Source organism: Mangifera indica, chromosome 5, assembly GCF_011075055.1.
Source record: "Mangifera indica cultivar Alphonso chromosome 5, CATAS_Mindica_2.1, whole genome shotgun sequence".
Classification (NCBI taxonomy): domain Eukaryota; kingdom Viridiplantae; phylum Streptophyta; class Magnoliopsida; order Sapindales; family Anacardiaceae; genus Mangifera; species Mangifera indica.
The window spans coordinates 18,948,720-18,964,469 of NC_058141.1; the positions used below are offsets into that span (position 1 = coordinate 18,948,720).

Consider the following 15,750-nt stretch of genomic DNA (forward strand, 5'->3'; position numbering starts at 1 on the left):
TAAGACGAGTAATTACCCGCGCATGACTAAGGGTGGATTCATAAGACTTGAGAGTTTGACCAGTCTGGACCTGTGCAAAGTTTGAATTTAATCTTTAATATTTAGTATGAATTTGAGATAATACATAATATTATTATAAAAAAATTTTAAAATTATTAACAAAATAAACAGTATTATTAAAAAAATGATCAGTATTATTTATTAAATAAATAATATAATTAAATAAATAAACAAATGATCTTGAATTAAACTCTCTAAATCAAAATAAACTCGTTTTAGCATAGTCATGGATTCGATTGGATTGGCCTCATCCTGTCCAAGACTCATTTTTAATTATCTGTTAATCCTTTATAATTCCAACTTAAAATTTTCCCTTAGTTTTCTTAAAACAGAAAGTCTGCCCCAAAGCAAAGGCAATTCGAGTGACTAGTATTATACTTTTCACTGGTAGCAAAAACTGCAAATCATTTCATTGCTGGCCTGGTTATTTAAATAATCACATCCGCAATCAAGATTCAATTACCATTTCACCAATTGCAGAACCAATATACAAATACAGCAGGACAACTGCTTTGATTGTATATTTGTTGGTTTACATAGAATCATTACAGGAGCTTATTCATATTTCCTTTCATGCTCTAAACAGAAACATTAAAAAAAAAAAAAAAGGGATTTGTAAGAGGAGAGAAGCAATATTTATCATTGAGCATCATCAAAATAACCTATTTTATTCTCAAATGTACATATCATGACAAAGATAGAAGTTCAGTAACCTGCACAACTAACTTTCAACAAATCAATTACCAGGGTTACAATTATGTGAACAGTCGTCTTAACTGTCTTCATTATGAGAGTTTATACACAATTTGCTCAATTATTATGCCAACAAGAGAGAAAGGTTGGAGTAGAAGAAACTATTATTACAAGCAATTCATTATCAACAAGCATAGGAGATGATTAATGGCAACTCCACTAAGTGCCATCTTGGTCTTGCTCTCAATTGAGAGGATTCATGAGACATAACCAGTCTTAAACTTGGATGTTTTCTGTTTAACAAAGAAAGCTGATAGCATACTTTTACTGCGAGCAGGAGCACGGACAATCTCACGCCTTGGGTTGTCAAATGACCTAAACGCTGTTAAAGCTTTGGTACCCTCCAATGTATCCTGCAAGAGAGAACATTTTATGTCATGCTTCTACTATTCCTCAACAATCATAATGACATACAACTGTTACTAGAGAGAAGTCCAGAAATAAAACCAGTCAATTATGAGCCTAACTTTAATCAACAGAACACATGATCCGGAAAATGCACAACACTAAACAGTAACCTACAACGATCTTTGTTTAGAAACATAATAAAATTATTTTGATAACACTATCATTTTTTCACATGATATACAATGCATTATACAACAGTTGAAAATTACTCTCTCATGTGCATGCAAGTGGCACACCTTCACACAAAATTTTCAATGCTTAGATGTGCAAGGTGTGATCTTATCAACTCATAAGAACTCAATTAACCAACTGTCACATGCCACTTCAAGAGTATGATCGAATCAATAGCTGAAAATTGACAAATTTAGGGTATCATGTCCCCTTTCCTCAAATGAAGGCAAATGACTCTCTACACATAGTTGACTAACATAATTCTACCAATACTATCCTTCACCAAATTTGAGTAGACCTTAAAACCTAAACTTCTAAACTGAAGATGACCAACTATTGTTTCTTCATAACCATAAAGATGTTTCACACTAAGCAAAGTTATCATAAAATTATTGGATAAAATAATTTCAAGCATCCATCAGATATCAATACAAAATATTCTCCATCAGCAACCCACCAAACAATTTCAGCCACTAAACAGGGCGCAGGATCATTGAAGAACAGTGAAAGATAATCACAACTATAGTTATTTCACACTAATCTAAATGAGTAGCAACATGGTGCTTATGCAGATCCACTGCGAATACAAATTTCCCAGCACTACTATCCCCAGTGGTCATGCTCAGAAGATTGTTCTGCCTAGTGCTAGAGAGAACCAATCGCCAACCTAAATTTACCAACCCAGACCACTCAGAACCTGCGGAAATGAACAGCAGTTTGAAATAATACTCTTAATTTGGCCATATAAATAACACCTGCCACCTACATTGACATAAACATGTATACTTGATATCAATGCCTACAAGGACTGAGATTATGAATTGTTGTGGTTTAATACCAATAATGGTAGTCATTTAAGTACCCAACTACTCGTAATGATAATCTATTAGCTCATTACTTGGGCATTGTGATTCAATCTTCACACCTTTATTAAAGATCTTAAGTCTTATTCCTATCATCCACTTCATTTGGAATCACAGTTTATAAGCCCCAATGGGTATACAAATTTCCCAGGAGATAGATATTTGAGCACCCAAAAAAAAAAAAAGAGTAGGTATTATGAATGATCATGTCTGCCACACCAGTAAAAAGCTTATACATATTGAAATTTTAGACAATCCACACAAACATTATGTTGTTATCGAGAGAAGCATAAACAGACAAGCCTCTCAATTAGAAGAGTGTTGGGCATGTCTGTTTTCTTGTTGATTTTGACATTACCCTTCGTGTGACACCGAATGTTTGCACAGCTGCACTAGATGTAGGACCTGCACCTGATACCGGAGCAGGGATAGCAGAGGACTTTGTCCGTATATTCTGTTCATCACCTGCACCAATAAGAGTTTCCAATATCAGATCTTATCTCTAAAATGAGTTATAAGCCAACAGCTAAATTGCCAGTATTAAATTTATAGAATAAGGTACCATTCTTGTGATACATACCCAAAAGATGGAAAACTCCAGAATCTTTAGGGTCAATAGGGCTACAAAATAAGCAAACATAAAAAACTTTAATGCCTCAAAAAATTATCAGCATCATGGTTTATGTAAATTGAAATGTAATTATTGTCGTGAGCAGGCATAATTTTACACTAACCTTGCCAAAGCATTTGGAGTCCCCTTCAAGGTAGACTTAGTTTCAGAGGCTAAATGCCAGGAAAGAGTTTTTGAAGCAGCAAAACCTAAATGAAAAAGTTATACAACAATCATCAGCTGAACAAGAAAAATCATCAAACTGCTACCAAAAAAAAATAGAATCCTCTCAGAACACCCTTTACACCTGAAGGCTGAAGACGTGTTTGAAAATGACTTTGTCTAGCATCAGTCTGTATATGTGGACTAAAATGTACCTTCTTGTTTACAGAATCTAGTTTGAAATGTCAAAGCAATTGGAGAGAGAGATGAAAAAGTTGTGAGAAAAATAAGTGCACATCATCACATCAATTAGCACTTCCAAATGATGCAAAAATAACTAAACTTACTTGGCAAAATATAGTGCTTATGATGTCTTGGGATGAAGGCTAATAACTGCTGCTGTCGAAGACCTTCCTTGTTTGTGTAGGTTTGACATGTCAGAAGTTGCTATTATGAACAGAACACATATGTTCAGTTCAGGTCATTCCATATCAAACCTGTTATGTAAATACATAATTACTTGGAGAAGGAAAAAAAGTTTACCTGGTTCAAACAAGAAAACTTTAGCTCCATGGTAGAGATATCAGACGATTGCTGCTCAAGAAGGTCAGACAACTTGAAAGCCACAGTGCCAAGGTGATCAACAGCATTCACAAGGGCTCGTACAGCATAATCTTTCAGGTTATCCAGCACCCTAATACATGATGTCATGATGACATTGACTTAGAGAGGACAAAGGATGCATCAGATGCAAACACAATGAGACAAGCATGCGGACTATTGCTGATGCTTAATGATACTCATGTGACTCATCACACAATTCCGCACAAACCAAAGACAATGGTACAAGCCTTGTGCATACTCCTTAGAGCAGGAACCCAGTAAGCCAATTATACACTCTCTGTCTACACCAAACCGATCCTTTTCTAATCACATTCGTTTTTATTTGCAACATAGGAAATACCCCCATCATTCAAGCAAACACCAACAAGAATCTTGGAAAGGAGTTATCAGTTCAAACTCGCATATACAATAGTGAAGTCAAATCAGATACCTAACTTTAACAGAGCTAAAATCAGGTATATATGCCTTCACACTAACTTGATAGTAAATCAATTCATCTGGTAAATACATCAAGGAAAATTAGATGAAAACGAACAAGTAACCTTACATCTGTTTCTGCTCACTATGGAGATAAGACTTTTCACAATATTCTGCAGCTGAATAAAGTTGAGGTCTTAAATTCTTGAGCTCCTGTAAGGACAACAATGTAAGGATCAAACTTATATCAAAGCCTTCTGAGCTGTCATGTGGCGAATTCAAAACAGTCATGCAATAATTATTGAAAAAGCAAACAAGAAACTGTTTAGCAAGCATAAGCACATAAATCCAGTGAGAAAAGAGGACAACTAGTGCCATCAAAAGGTCGCAAGTACTATGAAACTTAATAAGTTTAATGTTTTACTCTCTTGCTAAAAAAAGAAAAAGATCACTCATCCTAAGAGAGATATTTAGCAGAAGGTCACTTTAACATAGATTCAGATGCCAGGTACATGTCATTTTCTATGAGAGACCAACCTATGTAAGCTTGCAAGGCAATTATTTTCTTATCCGAGTTTAAGTCATTATAAATCCCTGCAAAGTATTCACCACTTTGAAGTAAATTCAATGCTCTTAATTAAAAAGGCTTACATTTTGGCTCCTAATTAAGTAGTTAAATTTTGAATCCTAAGTTTCTCGTAATTAATACCCAATAAATACAATAAGGAAAAAAATTCCAAATTTTAGTTTCTCTTTATTTCACCAAAATTTCTCGGCAATAAAACAAAGCATTATACAAAGTCAACCAATACAAGAAACGCATCTCCACACTGACCATACAAAACACCAAAAACAAGTCAATCAATAAGAAATAATCCAACATCAGATCTGCATCCAAAAATTGTACTAATAAATACACAAAACTTGAGAATTAAACCTGCAAAGCTTTGACGAAGCTTTTACTACGCTCCATGGACACCTCATCAAACGTCATGGCTCGATTCTCCAGTGTTGTTTGCTCCAGTACTTCCATTTCTCAGATCTTTGAACAAACCCTAAAGGTTAAAGCATAAAACTAAAACACAAAAAATGCAAAAAGATACAGTACATTAGAATAACAAAAGTAAGATTTGCGATTCGGTGTGAGGTTAAACAAATCAAATAAGAGAGAAGAAGAAAGTAAGAAAGAATGAGTGAAGTAGAAGCGATTCTGAAGTGTGAATCGATACTTGGTTTGGAGATAGAGTTAATAAGAAGGGAAAATGACTCTTTGATGGAAATATATTTATTAGGGAGTGTGTACGTGTTTATTGTGGTAGTTGACACTCTTCACAGAAACGGTGGTTTCTGAAATCTGATATAAATAAAATAACTAACACCTATAGACTGTGGTCACTTTAGCTTCAGAATATTTATTCATAAAGATCAAATTGCCCTAATGTAGGGTCTAGTCAACCGGACGGTCAATTGTCTGTTGTTGGTCTCTAATTTCATCCGCCTCAGGCTTAGCCTTTGGGTCTACTGTAAACCACATTTATAAAAGAGTCAATGGTAACAAGACTAACCGCAGAAGAAAAGAATACTTGTGAAGGAGGTTGGGTGGCCAACAGCATAAATCATGGAATAATAATTAGTTATGAATTCATGATAATGAAGTAATTGAAGTCATAAGAAGCAAAGATCGGTGGCGGTGATGTGACATCATCACACAAAGAAAGAGCAGCAAAAAATTTTGTTACATTTAAGCTGCACTCTCGTTTCTTCATTTACAATGTTGTCTTGTAAAATTTTGGACATGATGAGTTGCTCATTTTGGCGGGGTCGGAAATGGCACCATAATAGATCGAAACACAATCATGTTGATGATTCTGGGTGGCCCATCACGGCCCAAAAACTTATGGACACTATTGACAAAGCGGAAGTAAGCATAATTTGCCACAATATTCAGAAATTTGAATATTTTGCTCAACAACTTAGATCTACATAAAATATACATAATTATTAGTGTTTATATATAAAAAAAAAATGCATACATATATCTTACAAAATACATGGTACATAAGTTGTATAACTTATACCTAAACTCACTCTCTACAATATGTACACAACTCTGATACAAATACGGTCCGCATTTGAAAATTAATGACGGCAGGTTAATACAGTGAGTGTTTATCATAGTATACTCTATTCAATATGAGACCGAGTTGGCAAAGGTTGCACATAGCAATCTATACTGACTTATCGGACATCAGCAATGGCGCCAACTTCAAGCTCAGGAACACTCAATCATAGTATGACATGCCAAAACTGGAAAGAAGACTCTAATTTGAATCAGATGATGAAATTTCGAAATAAGTAGGTTTTGGGGTTGAAGGGCAACCAATTGATTGGATTAATTCTTCCACTGCAAGTACGCGGAACTTTGGTGGTGAATTGACAGCAATGTTGTCAACACGGTGCTCAAAGATCATCCCATTCTTGTCAAGTTTGTACTCAGAAGTGCCATCAAATCGTCCTTGACTCTCCCAAGGAATACGTGGGATACCATGGACAGTCCAACGAACCATTATGATATCCTCCATAGGCTGCCAAACACTGACTATGTCAAGCCACAATGCCCTGAAAAATATTCTGCCATGTAATCGCAAAGCCCAGAAAATTGATTTGTAGTTCTCAATGCCGATAAAAGTATTCATCGGATCTTTAAATACAATATCATCTCTGGACAGAGATCGACATTATGTTAGCAAACTATTCAACAAGAAAGAAAGATCAATTTCATATACAACTGGATAAGACCCAGTAAAAAACATATTAACAGCATCTGATGTTCAATGTTTCATAATATCACTGGCTATATATATATATTAGAATATGTTATGTATGTAAGTACACACACACACACACACAAAAGCAGACCCCCATAATTTGATAAATTGAAACTAGATGACACCAGCCAAACTCTAATGAGCATCATTTCGCATACAAAGAGATGAGAAAAAATGGCATATCACATCATCTCGGTTATTTGGCATGCCAAAATGAACTACTTATTTCATCCTTCAATCAAATGTATACAATTATATGATTTATATATCTGCAAAGAAACCATCAAACTTGATCCACTATAACACACAGAGCAATTATCTAAACGACCACCTAAACATCCTTAATTTGACCAGCATAACATAAACGATCCCCAAGTATCTAAAAACAGGACAAAAAAATCAAGTGACACAACTGAAGACAACCTAACTTCGAAAAGATACATTCATAGATTTACTATCTTGAACTCTTGTTCAGCCAAAGCCATGATTAAAATCTGATGGAATATAATTTACAATTATAATCAGAAATATACATTGTTTAAATCTCAATAAAAAACATTTAAAACTGCAATCACAAGTACTCATCAATCATTCCACTTCAACTCCTGAATGCAATATCAATCATCATCATAACCATGAAGAATTACAAAACATATAATTTGGGGACAAAAGAATTCAATTAAACCTGTAAATATCGAAACTGAGCTCTCTATAGAAGAGAGCAGAAAACTCTTCTCTTATAGTCCGAATCGCATAACCCATGTTCACATAGTAATTTTGCTTCTTTTCTTCTTCTTTGCTCGGCTTCACGGGAGCTGAATATTGTCCGTACAACCTAACATTTTTATCCAATCTCGAAACCCTAACCCTAGTCCGAGAATCAATTTTCTCATTATTGCTCAAATTAGCAAGATTCTTGTAATTTCTAGAATTAGGGTTAGGATTAAAGAAGAACTTGCGGGAGATTTCAGGAGTAGAGACGAGAAAGGCCATTGAAAAAGTAACAGGGTCGATACTTTAGAGTAACCGAAAGTTGAAATTAGAGGGAAGTTAGACAACGAAACGCCATTTTTGGGAGATTGAAATGTGATTTTATAATTTATTTATTCTTTTAGCAACTGGGAAGGAGAAGATGTTTATGCTTTGGATAATTGGAATTACCCGGGTTGATTGAAATTAAATTTAAAAAAAACACTCTGATTGGTGGCTGGCTGAAGTTCACATCGCAAATATGAGTAACATGGCTTGGAATATTCCCTTTTGAAGCTTCGTTTGCTCGTGTGGGCCCTTTTTCTCTGTAGCTGCCTTTTTTTTTTTTTTTTTTTTTTTTTAAGTTTTCAGCCTTTTATTGTATTTTCCCCGGAAAGACACATGAGGTTTAGTTTATTTTGAAAGCATTATCATAATCCTTTTAAAAACTTAAATATTTATTTATTATTTAATTATTGTTATTTTTTAATTAATTATAATAATAAAATTATTATTTTATTTTTAATATTAAAATAAATAAAAATTTTATTTATCTTTTTAATTTAAAATTTTAATAATTTTATCTTATCTAAAAATTTAAAAAGTTATACTTTCTTTATAAGATTTGATTTTTTTAAATCTCATGCCATTTTAGGAAGGCAGTTATCCAACCTTTTCACAATTGAAAATCTAACCAAAATAATTGAATCGCTCAAATTTATACTTATCGCATGAATCTGTGTATCAATTGAATGATGCACATACTTGAGCGTCATGTTTGCGATGCATGAATCCATGAGACATGCATAAATTTGTGCAATCCTAGCATTTTAATCGAATTTTTGGTAGTTTTTATATTGGAAAATCACCTAGAAGGGAGGTGGTGAGAAGTTTGGTCAACGGCCTTTCCAGAGTGTTGTCAGATTTAGAAAAATCAAATTTTATAAGAAAATATAATTTTTCAAACTTTTAAATAAAGTGAAATTATTGTTTTTTGAATTAAAAAATATAATATAATCTAATTTTATTTATTATAATATTAAAAATAAAATGATAAATTTATTCTAATAATGTATTAAAAAATTAAATAAAAAAATTGAATAATAAGTATGTGTTTAAATTTTTAAAACCACATGGGTGAGTTAACCTTGGGTGAGAATAAGTCTTTCGGCCTATATTTTGTCTTGCAAAGGGCTGCAGCTGCGCTGGTACGGTCCAGCAACATTACGATTGGCCCTCTAATAGCTGTCTTCTGACATGGAAAAGTTGTATGATAAAAGGCTTACAGTTAAGATGCTGGGCCTGATTTCTTGTGATTTACATGGCAAAAATACCTATGCCCACCCAAAATTTGATGCAATTCAAAGCATATCTATAGAGTTTGAAAATTTTAAAATCTTATTCATAAATTAATTATAGTTAAAAAAATTTATTAAATATAGAGATGAAATCTTTATTTTACTAATAATATTTAAAAAATACATAAAATTTATTATATTTTCTTTTCTAAGTTTTAAAAATTAATAATTTTACTTATACCTAAAGTTTTTTAACTTTGAAAAGTCATATTTTTTCAATCAAACTTAGGGCTTTTTTCTTCTTCTTTTTGGCTACTATCTTCGGCATCTATGACCTCCTCTATCTATCTTAAAACGTTGGTTTACATAAGACGAGATATAATGACCTCCTATCTCCAAATCTCTAACAAAGATATCTAGAGATAAGAGATCATCGTATCCGTTGTGCACCAATCAATATTTTAAGATGAAGGGAGGAGATTGTCAGCACTAGAGATGGTGGGTGGAGGGGTGAAAAAGAAAACTTTAGGTTTGAAGGGAAAATTATGACTTTTTAAAGTTAATAAAATTTTTGATAGAAAAGAAGTTATTAATTTTTAAAATTTAAAAGAAAATTTTAATTAATTTTATAATTTTTAAATATTATTAAAATTTAAAAGGAAATTTTAATTAATTTTATAATTTTTAAATATTATTAATAAAATAACAAATTTATCTCTATTTTTAACTTAAAATTTTAATAATAATTAACTCATAAATAAAGCTACAAAAATTTTTAAACCCTATAAATATAACTTTAAAAACATATAAAACCTTTGATGTGAAAAAAGTCCGGTCGGCCAACTTTACATCATAAATGCCTTTGTTGGGAGGAAGTGCGGTGCGGCTTGCTGTTTGGTCCCTCTTGCTTTCCTTTTCAATAGGCCAAAGTACTATTTCCCACCCAATGATTGTTGTTTTTTTAAGTATCCCCTCTTTAATTTTGAAAATCCTAAATACCTACCAATGAACAGTTAAATTTAATAGAACTCTAACTTCTTAAATTTTATCTCCTTTTCGCTCATAAACTTTAAAAACTAACAGTTTTTCCCTAACCTAAATTTTAAAAAATGACAGTTTTTTTCTAGGGTTTAGTTTTTAGATCTCCCGATGTCAAATTTGATGTCGTTACTGGTCGTTTATCCCTCCTGAAGCTTTTTCTCTCTCCAACGATCTCTTTCCACTTATTTGAACATTTGATCGACGTCGAATGAGGCTTAAAAGATAACGAGAGACGAAGAGCTTAATCTATGAAAACGAAGCTCTTCCTCTTTCAAAAGAAGACTGACATCGAACGAACGTTCAAATGGGTAGAGAGAGACTGTCGGAGGGAGAGAAAGCTTCGGAAGGGATAAACAATCGACAATATTGTCGGATTTAGCATCAGAGATCTAGAAATCAAACTCTAGGAAAAAACTATCATTTTTTAAAACTTCAGTTGGAGAAAAACTTTTAGTTTTCAAAATTTAAGAGAGGAAAAAACTATTATACTTTAGTTTATTTTTAATATTATATATAAAATGATAATTTTATCTTTATTACCGTTAAATTTAACTACTTATAGATGAGTATTTGAGATTTTCAAAATTAAAGGAGATACTTGGAAAAACAATAATTCTTAGGTAGAAAATAGTCCATTGACCTTTTCAATATGATGAATTGTAACAAGTTTTTGTTGCTTAGAAAGTAATGCTATCTTTTAACTTTTATATGTTGATTGATGTGTCGGAACATAAATATTATTAATATATAAATAACATATTATTATATAATTATATATTATATTATTTTTAATTTAAAATTATTTAATTATATAACAATATATATTTAATTATATATTAATATAATTCAGTTAATTGTATAGTTTTATTAAATATTTATAATAATAAAGGGTATTTTCATCCTCGATGCCAATGAATTTCATAACAAAATTTGACAAACATGAAAAAGTTTTCGTTTGTAAAGTTGGAGCATGGATAAAGATCAAGCAAGATGGCTTCTGAATCTGAAATCAGAATACTACCAAATTGATCAATCATGTCGATCACAGTTAGCTGAAATGGGAATCACGTTGACTAGTTCAATGTATTTCTCATCAATTCGGCTTCAGAAAGATCACTATTTTCACAAAGGAAAAGAGGACACCTTAGAAGAGGCTACCTCAAATTCAGACAATAGGCTGAAGGAATAACTGAAATAAAAACCTGGAAATTGAAATAGAAATTAGATACCATTGTTGAAACAGCAATTTGGGTCTGCAAATAAATCTCCCCATGTAACTTTGGGCCATCATCTGGATTTTTATGCTTTGGATATTATTTGAACATGGATAGTTCAGGTTCATTTCTACAAGAAGTGTTCTTTCAAAGCAAACCTGTAGAAATGTAGCTCACCGTAAAAGATTAACACAATATATATGGCCCATTAGTACTTCTGCAATTGTCTCCCAATTTTTTCTTGGAAAATCTGCACATTCAGATGAAGTCACCTCAGCTTCAAGAGAAGATCAAGTTTTTGGCTTTCCTTGTTAAGTCTTCAAACAAAAAGATCATACAGCTCTATGTTAATAGTGGAATCTATGACTTAAATGGCAATTTTATCTTCTCTGGTTTTCTCTGGCAAACATCCTAGTGGCAGTTGTACTAAACAATAATAGAATCTTTCAACCAAATTGTTCAAGAAAAATTCGTCATAAAATAGTAAGAGAAAGCTTATTCCGCATGTTGGAAGTATAATATCTTCTTCTCGGATTAATGATAATTCTTGAAAAAGGAAAATCTGTAGAAATAGCACATGCATCTGCTGATCTACAGTACTTATGAAGTTCATAGTAAAGTTAAACATAAAAAATTAAACAGAAAACGAAAGGACAAAACCCAATTGATATGAAATTTAATATCCATTTGTAAATCAAATGCTGGAAAGAAATACAAATTTATCTTCATAAATAGGCCATCAATGAAGAAGCCAAAGCCTAGGGATGCCAAAAAAACTAAATTCATGGCTGGCCTTCATAAAACAATTCAGCCATGAGTATTAACAGCTTCCCAAAGCAAATTCTTGGGGGCAGGATTGGAGAGGTCTCGAGCCTGGAAAGCAGCAGTCCTGAGAGTCCTAATGGTCCATACATTAGCCTCCCAGAAGGACAAACTCCTGTAAGGTAAATTGTGCTTCTTGCAAAGAGCAATCACAATTGGTGAAACCTTCCTCAGTTGGCACCTTGGCAACCTTGGAAACAAATGATGTTCAAGCTGAAACTGCAAGCCACCATAGAACCAATCCATCCAAGATGAGCACGCAATATCCAATGTCCCACTTGTTTGCTTCTCAAACCAGTCATTGCCATTAGGAGGCCCAAGATACACATTCGCAGCAAAATGGTTCAAACAAAACTGAACATGTTGGATGGATGTAACAGCAAAACTGGAAAAAACAAACATTACCCTCTCCTGCCAATTCGGTAGGCATGAAACAAGAAGAGGGAACCAAGTCCAAAAAACAAGAATTCCCAGTATGTTAACGCCTCTATCAGGTACCTGACGCTTTGACAATAATAATAAAAATGTCTGTAAATACAAATTAAGCCTTCCAAAACACATCACCGGGTAAAAAGTCCAATGCTGGTAACTAACAAGAAATCTAGCAATGGGATCAAACGTCAATTTTCGGCCATAAAAGCAAGATGTGATTGAATCAAACAAACGTGAAGATACAGCAAAAACTGGTATATGTTGAAGATCAGGATCATAATCAAGACTATTGCAGGCAATATGGTGAGCGTTATGGGTCCACTTCCACCAAGCAATACTAATCCCAGTTAAACAATTTCCTGAAATAATTTGAGCGATCTTGTTATAAACTGGAGTCGTCATAACCTGGTAGTGCCCAGAATCGTGTCCCACATAAGCACTTTGAATCCAGAGAAATCCCAATAACATACCAGAACCCAGATGAGCCCAGACACTTTCACAAGACAAAACGCCATAAATAACAACAGCAAACATAATGAAAACAGATGTAAGAGCATATAATGCCACATGATTTTTCTTCTCAAACATACCCTGTTTAGCAAACTCTGCAACAAGTCTTCTGTAATCTTTGGAAACCTCAGATACCTTAAAATCTTTCAGATAATACCCAGTAAAAAAATTGTCAAGATATTTCCAAGCGGTACCGGGATGATACGCTATAAAGGCATCAGTTACATCTTGCCCAGCCAAATTCAGAAGCGGTATATCACCACCAGGATGCTCCTTTGCCCAATGTGTGACATCGTACACCTTGCCCTGGATAGAGATCCACAGGTCCTGAGGCTTGTTGTGCTCTTTAAGCTCTTCCGCCGAAAGGTATTTCTTTTCAGCCTCCATTCAGGCGATACAAAGTGTGAAAACAATGAAAACAAAATAACGAAGAGGAGGAAGAAACAAATTAAATCGAGAATCCCTGTCAATCTGATTTATTTCTACTGGGTGGTTTTCTTTATGAAGAACCAAACAGTTAGGTAGAGATTCCGATTTGATTTGTGTTTGGTTTTTGAGTTTGAGATCTCCCTTTCCCTCCTCTCACCGTGTTTGTTTCCTTCTGCTTCACTTGAATTTATGTTACTCCATCCATGGTCCTTTACAGCTTCGCATACCGCTAGACGGTTACAGTGAATCTGTGGTAATTATTATTTTTTATTTTCTTTTATTCTATCAACGGCTCATAAAAAAACGTGTCAACTCACTCAACGGCTAAGATTACGAGGTTAGAGTTTGTTACTTTATATTATAGATTTGAAGATATTTTTGAAAGGCTGGCACGTGATTCGTGGACCGTAGATACTTGTGTTGTTACAGCACTGCCAGACAATATTATAAATTTATCAGTGTTTCTTGAAATACTAAAAGTGGAGCCCATTACAATTTTCTAAAATATAAATAATACCCAAATTTTAATATAAAAATAAAAACAAATATATAGAGAGAGAGAGAGAGAGAGATGAGATTTCAAAAATTTTAATACTTATTTATTAGTTAATTATGAGTAAAATATTTTATTAGAGATAAAAAATAAAATTATTATTTTATTATTAAATTTTAAAAATTTATATTACTTTTATAATTTAAAAAACTAATATTTTATTATGTTTTAAAATTTTTTCTTTTTCTTTTGTTCTAAGGTTTTATATTTTTAAAATTTTTTCATTTGGAACACCCCCATAGGCTTTTTAAAACCTTTTTCACCCACTCATTTCAATTTATATCATCTCCTATGGTTGAACGGGTGACAGTTAGACAATGAGAGAGTGGTTGGATGATGTTTCATTATCCAAATCTAGATGACATTTTGTCGTTCAAATTTGCATGAGAAATATTGACGAAATGATAATATTAAAACCCTAGAGCGTCAACAAAAGCTTAACATTAATAAAAAGATGGCGTTGATGAAAGGACAACATTGACCATTTCACCATCCAAAAGAATCAAAAAAGGATGAGTTGACGTTTCTAGATAACGAAACATTGTTTTTTGTCAACACTTTATCATCTAACCTCTGTTATTGAGTCATCAGAGATGATATAAATTGAAATAGGGGTGAAACAAAATCTTAAAAAGTTTGTGAGAGTGGTTGAAAATGAAAAAAATTGAAAAGAATGAAACCCTAAAGCTAGGGGGAAAAGTAATTTTTTTTAAAATTTAATTATAGAACAAATTTGATAATTTTTCAAACAAAGGAAAAAAATAATATTAATTTTTAAAATTTTAAAATTTAATAATAAAATAATGATTTTACTCTGATCTCTAATAATAATTTTTTAATGATAACTAATTAATAAATAAATATTTAAAATTTTAAAATCTCATAAATATATCTTTATCTTAATATTAAAACTTGGATGAAAAATAGTTGGTTGGCCCATAATAAATTTAAAGATAATTTTCCTTTGTCAGCTCAAGATTAATCTTTTATTTAATGATGTGGAAGAATTCACAACTGGTATAAACGTGTAATTGGTGTCCCGTTGCTTTTGGTGAAAAAAATATCTTAATTTCAACATAATTTGTGCTTTAAATGTATAATTTTTTAAAAACTTCCTAATACTTATCATTATGTAAAACCTTTTCCATATCTTATTCGTTATACTTACCACTTACTATTTACAGTCCGTTAATATATAGGAAGAACGGCTTCATAAATTAAAACAAATCAAGTAAATTTTATTTTTATTTTGCAATGAAATTAATTTAACTATCAGCTCAGGAGAAATACTCTAATGGGCCATCCCTGTTGCTTGAAGTCTCTCTCTCTCTCTCTCTCTCTCTCTCTCTCTCTTTTGGTATATATGTATACCTACATATCATTTTCCAAACTTCCGTTTACCTTACATGTAACATTTAACTTGAACAGTTCCAACGTAAAAAGCAGTTTATCTGTATTCATCATCTCCTTTCGTTCTCATATAATTCATAGCTTTAATTCAAAGTTAAATAAAGTTTTAACACTTTTTCCCTTTAATTGTGATCGCATACTACATTTCAGACGGCATAATAAGGCATGATTCAATG

At 32.6% G+C, this 15,750-nt stretch overlaps 3 protein-coding genes across 4 annotated transcripts; all 3 read right to left on the reverse strand.

The window, feature by feature from the left end:
- Positions 1-702: 702 nt before the first annotated feature.
- Positions 703-5,481, reverse strand: LOC123215959 (protein ABIL1). 2 transcript variants are annotated; one of them, XM_044636284.1, is made up of 9 exons: positions 5,006-5,467; positions 4,199-4,281; positions 3,571-3,721; positions 3,375-3,474; positions 3,173-3,259; positions 2,990-3,074; positions 2,836-2,876; positions 2,614-2,720; positions 703-1,166 (listed from the first exon to the last, which is right to left on the reverse strand). In XM_044636284.1, the coding sequence occupies exons 1-9, from the start codon at positions 5,099-5,101 to the stop codon at positions 1,011-1,013; spliced, it is 906 nt and encodes a 301-aa protein (XP_044492219.1). In that variant the 5' UTR covers positions 5,102-5,467; the 3' UTR covers positions 703-1,010. The 2 variants fall into 2 exon arrangements, with proteins under 2 accessions (XP_044492219.1, XP_044492220.1); XM_044636285.1 differs by lacking the exon at positions 3,173-3,259 and having other exon boundaries at positions 5,006-5,481.
- A 567-nt stretch (positions 5,482-6,048) lies between these two features.
- LOC123215960 lies at positions 6,049-8,128 on the reverse strand. Its single transcript, XM_044636286.1, has 2 exons — positions 7,582-8,128; positions 6,049-6,789 (listed from the first exon to the last, which is right to left on the reverse strand). The coding sequence occupies exons 1-2, from the start codon at positions 7,887-7,889 to the stop codon at positions 6,390-6,392; spliced, it is 708 nt and encodes a 235-aa protein (XP_044492221.1). The 5' UTR covers positions 7,890-8,128; the 3' UTR covers positions 6,049-6,389.
- Positions 8,129-12,052: 3,924 nt separating this feature from the next.
- Positions 12,053-13,823, reverse strand: LOC123217629 (delta(8)-fatty-acid desaturase 2-like). The gene has a single exon (XM_044638718.1). The coding sequence runs from the start codon at positions 13,567-13,569 to the stop codon at positions 12,226-12,228; it is 1,344 nt and encodes a 447-aa protein (XP_044494653.1). The 5' UTR covers positions 13,570-13,823; the 3' UTR covers positions 12,053-12,225.
- Positions 13,824-15,750: the final 1,927 nt, after the last annotated feature.

Coding starts and splice junctions, on each gene's coding strand:
- LOC123215959 (XM_044636284.1), bottom strand. CDS start 5,101: ATGGAAGTACTGGAGCAAACAACACTGGAGAATCGAGCCATGACGTTT. Junction 3,722..4,198: donor CATAGTGAGCAGAAACAGAT/GTAAGGTTACTT, acceptor ATCATGTATTAG/GGTGCTGGATAACCTGAAAG. Junction 3,075..3,172: donor AACACGTCTTCAGCCTTCAG/GTGTAAAGGGTG, acceptor TTTTTCATTTAG/GTTTTGCTGCTTCAAAAACT.
- LOC123215960 (XM_044636286.1), bottom strand. CDS start 7,889: ATGGCCTTTCTCGTCTCTACTCCTGAAATCTCCCGCAAGTTCTTCTTT. Junction 6,790..7,581: donor CTCAGTTTCGATATTTACAG/GTTTAATTGAAT, acceptor ATCTCTGTCCAG/AGATGATATTGTATTTAAAG.
- LOC123217629 (XM_044638718.1), bottom strand. CDS start 13,569: ATGGAGGCTGAAAAGAAATACCTTTCGGCGGAAGAGCTTAAAGAGCAC.